The sequence below is a fragment of the Stegostoma tigrinum genome, chromosome 13 (assembly GCF_030684315.1).
Source record: "Stegostoma tigrinum isolate sSteTig4 chromosome 13, sSteTig4.hap1, whole genome shotgun sequence".
In the NCBI taxonomy this organism is placed as follows: Eukaryota; Metazoa; Chordata; class Chondrichthyes; order Orectolobiformes; family Stegostomatidae; genus Stegostoma; species Stegostoma tigrinum.
The window spans coordinates 35,636,183-35,642,182 of NC_081366.1; the positions used below are offsets into that span (position 1 = coordinate 35,636,183).

General features: G+C 37.6%; 1 protein-coding gene across 2 annotated transcripts in view; it reads left to right on the forward strand.

The window, feature by feature from the left end:
* The window catches only part of spock1 (SPARC (osteonectin), cwcv and kazal like domains proteoglycan 1), a 477,747-nt gene extending 471,980 nt beyond the window's left edge, over positions 1 to 5,767 (forward strand). Inside the window, exon 11 of one of the 2 annotated variants that reach the window (XM_059650661.1) lies at positions 83 to 5,767. In XM_059650661.1, coding sequence (XP_059506644.1) covers positions 83 to 261 — 179 coding nt within the window. In that variant the 3' untranslated portion in view covers positions 262 to 5,767. Of the gene's footprint in view, positions 1 to 79 lie in introns of both variants that reach the window. The other variant, XM_048543447.2, reaches the window with a different exon arrangement.
* The last annotated feature ends 233 nt before the right edge of the window (positions 5,768 to 6,000 follow it).

Sequence of the window (6,000 nt, forward strand, 5' to 3'; positions counted from 1 at the left end):
CATGGAGCTCATTAACTGCATTTTACTTGGGTTTTGTTTTGAAAGGCAATATTTTAAGCCCCTAATCTTTTCCTTTCAGAAGAAGATCAAGAGAATTCTGGTGATTTTGGTAGTGGTGTGTTCCAAGTTTTGTCTGATGACCAGGATGATAAGAGAGAAACACAGAATGAAGAGGAAGAAAAAGTTTCTCAGGGTGGAGCCAATGAAGATGATGAAGATAGTGAAGATGACAAAGATGATGATATTGGCTATATCTGGTAGTTGTATTAACTGAATTACTACCTGGAACTGTCATAATTTGCACACTGCTCAAGTTTTTTCTTATATCAATTTGTCTGTGGTACTGAGGAAATGTTGAATCTGAGAGAAAAAAAATTAAAAATCTTGTAGATAATAAAATGTTAGGCTATTCGGGACCATTTTGTTCATCTGTTGAGCATGCTCAATACCAAAATATATTTTGAAATGTGTTTCTGCGCAATAAGATAGTGGAGGAAAAATTGTTCAGATTTCTAACAAGACTCTTGGATAAGAGCAGTACAAATTAACTAGCCTCATTCTGAATCTACATAGTTTAATTAACTCTTAATGTTCACTGATTTTCCAAAATGAATTGAGACATGAATTATGGAGCCTTCTTAATATCAATTCTTAGACAGAAAAAGAAATGATTGCAACAGAAATGAACTTACCTTAATACCATTATAGTAAATTTAGTTCTGATAGATATTGTGCACATTTTATTTGCTTGTTCATCATCTTTATGTACATTTATCTTACATATGTACATGTCATCATTTTAATATTGAATATTGCAAAAATAGCTGGCACGCTAGCACCAAGCCATTACAGGCAATTCAAGGAATTGTGAAGCTCTGCGCAAGCTAAAAGGACACTATCTCAATTTCCGCTTGGGAACCCTGCAGCCTTCAGAACTCAACATTGCGTTCAACATTTTTTGGGCTTCTCTCTTGTTCTTGCCCCAACCCCCACACACCAGGTCTTGACATCACATAAGCGGCTACCATAATCAACTCTTTCTCAGCTACTGATGCTCCTTATTGGCAGCTATTCACTTTCCCAGGCTGACATTTATCCATTTCTTTATCTGCCCGACTGGTACTCTCTTCCTCTCTCTGGGTTCCATATCCATCTGTCTTTTATTTCTCTCCCCTCCTCCCCACCCCATTGTCAGCATATATACCAACCTTTGCCCTAGTTACAATCACTTCTGAAGAAGGGTCACTGAACCTGAGAAGTTATTTCTCCTTCCTTTCCACAGATACTGCCAGACCTTCTGAGTTCTTCCAGCAATTACTGTTTTTGTAGTTGAAAAATAATTCGGCTGGAATTCCATATTTTCATTCTGGGTTGAAGTGTCTACCCTCGCAGTAGCAAGAAGCTCCAAATCACATAGCTAGAACATTGCAGCATTAACTGTCTTATGGAACAGGATATTTGCCTCCCATTTGCTTCTAATGACACGTCTGATTGTTTAAAAAGCCACAATTTGGAGTCACACATTCATATGGAAGCTATGGGGGAGATACTGCCCATTGAATTTACGTATGGAGATCTTTGGCTGTGTGTTGACATTCATTGCAAATATTGCAGTTCGTCTTCACATTTTATACTGTGGAACCCTCTCTGCACGGTGTATTATTCCTCTAATAAAGCAGTCCAGTTCAAAATTATCAAACTTGTATTTGGGTAACTACTCCCACCACGTCCATAGATACTGCTGGTATTTTTCTCACTTTTATTGCCTTACAATGTGACTTATTTCTTCCTGCCCTCCAAACTAGTTTGAACCATTGTCCACTGCCCCACTCCCCTTTGAGTGAAGTAACAGCAATCCTCTGTAGAAGTTTACCTGGTTCAAACAGTGTCTCCATGGTTAGGGAACCTGAAACCTTCTCCTCAACATCATTATTCTAGTGACTTAGCACTTTGCTACTGTCATACAGGGACACAACCTCCAAAAAGCCATGTTACAATGTGCAGTAAGATTATTACTACAAGAACGGAGCTCATTAGTTCATCCCTCAGGGTGTCAGATGTCTATTCTTGTATCTGTTCATGGTCCATCTAATGACAATGCTTTTTTGTTCATGCCTCTACATTGAATTCACTGTCTACCACTGAGATTGAATAACATGTTCTGACATTCCTATCATTTCTACCTTCCCCAGCCTGTCTTGCAGCTTATTGAACCTTCCTGGATATTGATGCACTCATTCCATCTTAGCCATTTGTAGCAGGTTCGGTGACAGGCCATGGAGAGCATTCATATATTTCTGATATGCTACACAAATCCTTCTCTTCAACTTTTATCAACTGTTTGCTGTCTGTCCTGGGTGTGACACATCCTGTGCCCTCAGCTCCATGTCCACACCTACTTCCTCTGGCTACCTTGTGCACTGGGTCAAACCAAAATTCAATTTTTCACCCATAACATCTATACCGCTTTGAGTTGGAGTCCTTGGGGGGTTGTGCACGTGAAACAACGCATGACACAGTTGCTGCTATGTCGCCAGCAATGGAATAGACTACAAAATCTTGCTTTCCTGTGATGTTCTATACAGGCTTTTAGCTGGCAGTGTCTGAAGCCTACTATTACTAACTACGCCATTAATTTTAGTTAATTTGAAGAATTTCCTATAACAATCAAATATCAAATCCTTTCTGTATTTTTTATAAAGGAAGTTGAAGGTGTGAAAGAGATTGAAGAACACATTGGAACATTAAATAAGAAAAGATTCTCATGATCCTACTGTGACAAGTTCCCAAATCTCCATTTATTTTTCAGGCTGGTTTGGAAGCCAAGATTGGACATTTCTGCTTCTCTATAGAGTGTTAAATACCAGATGATGTGACATCCTTCTCCTGTAGCCTAGTATTCCTTGGCATTGTTTGCTTTTGTAGGACAGGTGCAGTTGCTGTTACCTCCAGATTCGGTAGTCCTAAGCTAGTATCTCAAAATTCATGGTAACAATAACATGTCAAGGTGCAAGGGCTGGGATTGTGAGAGGTAAGTGTGCCAGCATGTATTGTGGAGAGTGAGACACTTACAGGCAGGTTAGCAAGTGACTTCGTTTTGGCAAACAAAATGACAGTGCTTGACTATTGCTTTGGGAAATGTCGAGTGGTGTCTCTGAGATTTAGCTCTCTGCCCTTTACCACATCTGAAGCACTCTACCTTTGCTGAACTGGTCTGTAAGCCTTATCCAAAACCACGTGTGCATTCTTGAATTTCTTGTCTCATTCAGAAGCCAACTCATTCCACATTGTTTGTGCTGCTGTACGTAATGGTCCCTTCCCTAGTTTTCCAACTATGTTATGCATCCATTGACAAACAAGTGCCGGCAGACCTTCGATATCAGCCACTAATGGTCACCTGATTTCTTCTCTTGCTCCACTCTTCATATTCTTCCAAGCCCTGATTATCTATTTTACTGCATTAAAATGTTTAGAAAAAAAAGCTGCACCCGTGCCAGGCCTCCTTCCAATAAACTCAGTACTGGCTGTTTCCACTTTTCCTGTGACAGCTAAACTGAAATTAGTCAGCCACCAGATATGATCAGCATCTCCACATTTTAGCAAGCATGCATTCTCTGCTGTATCTGTGTGCGAGGAGATCACGAAGAATCAATGCATTATTTGGAATTTCTTTATGATAGTGACACTTTTCCACAAGTGGTTTGATTAATAATCTGTTGTAGGACAAAATACAATGATAAGAAATTTGATAAGAAAAAAGAGTGAACTCTAAAAGGCTAAAGCTGGTAATGTTAAACTAGATGTGCTTTGGTAGAATTGGTTTATAACCAATGGTATCTACAGGAAAGGTGGCTGATTAGAGATTGTTGAGAGGTGAGCAGCTATTAGACTCATGTATGGATTTCTTAGATCAATGGTAAATAAACAATAGGAAAATGATGCATTTAAGATGAATGCTATGATCAGTACATGTATTTACAAATGAACATTTTTACATGAAGATGCTGCTACTTCAACCATGATATTTAGATAGATGTGCATGGGAATGTTTTATACGCTAAATAATTTCAGTGTATGAAGGATTGATCTTAGATATGATCTTAAGGAAGCTCCATAGCAGTACTTTGCAATTTCATAGAGTCTGTGTCTGTACCACTGCATCAAGAAGTAAGGGGCTTAAATTTGAAATGGAAATTGCATATTGCCTTCCCTTACTATAACTTGATCAGAATATATATAACTTACTTTGTATGTTGTATTGCAGATTGTAGTACGGATTGTAGTAGGAAAGGCACTAAAAATGTTCATTAAACAATAAACTGAAAGGCATGTTATGTAATGCTTCCTTATGTGTAGTTATGAATAGTCCTGCTAATTTGTGTTAAACATTTGTTGCTTATAGAATACTTACTCTAACTTGGTGTGAAAACAACCTGAAACAAATTCTGCATTTCCTTGTCAACCTGTAGGAAGCAACAAAAATTTGAATTTCCAAGTTTGTGTAATTGAATGATTTATTATTTCAGTTTAAGACTATATGATTTTAAATGCTGGTTGTAAGGGAACTAAAGAATTCTTTACCATGTGTTAGTGCACCAGTTTCAGAAATATGTAATGATGAAATTTAATGCATACATTCTCAGCCGAATACTGAGAACTAGATAGTTTGCGCATCTTTAAATAGAGGAAGTTGTTACAAGCCAACTAACTATTTTCTTGTAGGTTTTTTTATTCTGACGTTACTTTTCTGATCATTTACATTTCCAAGCTAACTGTAAGTCATCATTTTAAAGTTTGGCTATTTCTCTGTAATGTTGTCGCATATTTATTCCACTTATAAAGCTTAAGTCTCTGGAACTGGTTGGTTGTTAGTTGTATTATGTCGGTTGTATCTTGTAGGTATATCAATTTACTAGACGGAATTTCCACTAGTATTTTTAATCCAGTCTGTCTAGGCTGTGTTCGACAAGAAACATCATATCATATCTAAGTTATTTTCATCCATTTCATCCCATTAATTTTGATGCTTTGTAGTTAAATTCGATCATTCTTGCTTTGATGCTACAATTACATTTGCCTTGAATTTCTGTGCGAACCAGTTTCTTCAGAACAACATGCAGAGAAAGAGTTTTGTGACCACTGAACCTCTGATTTATCATCTGAGTAGAAATACTATGACAGACTGGTGAAAGGCTAAATCCAGTGACTGGTTCTTGAATTGGGCTAGCTGACACACTCCGTGCAGTGCCTTGTAGCAAAAGAGCATTCCACATGGAAAGAGAAAGAAAGGCCAAATGGATGCCATTGTGCTGTAAACAAACTCTGCCTGGCCAACATGTAGCATCATTGGTAGTTGTTGTAACAATGACTGTGAGCTAGCCTTTGCCACATGGCTTATGGTCACTATATATATATACACAAAACGTCAATCTGCAGCAGCAAAATGACTAGCCATAGTTACTTTCTTCAGTATTTTATATTTGTAAAAACAGAAATATTTTATGACTGTAATCTACATATTCTGTAATCTCATCTGTAGGCATTGTATTTGTATTTATAATTCTCTTTTGTGCCAGTACCAGAATTCTGTTTTTCTCATGTTATTTGTCTTACATGTCCTAGAAGTTAGACTATCCTGATTAATATTTCAATTATTCTGTGTTCTATACAAAGCAAAGTGTGTGCCTTGACTGGCTTTCTGTGTAACTGGTCAGTTAAAAAGTCTTATCGTTTTGTTGTTTGTCCCAATAAATCACATACTGCCCAATATCGTTTTCTGACTATCTTTTCTAGCAGTGGAAAACTCTTTAGGTGCTCTTGTTTTCGTGCTCTAAATGAATGGAATGATCCATGAACAGCCAGCAGGATACCCCTACCAGTGTTGAAGCAAATTACTGCAGATGCTAGAATCTGTACTAAAAACAAAAAAATGCTGGAGATCACAGGGATTCAGGCAGATTAAGGGTCAGCTAAACGCGAAACATTAGCTTGCTTTCTCTC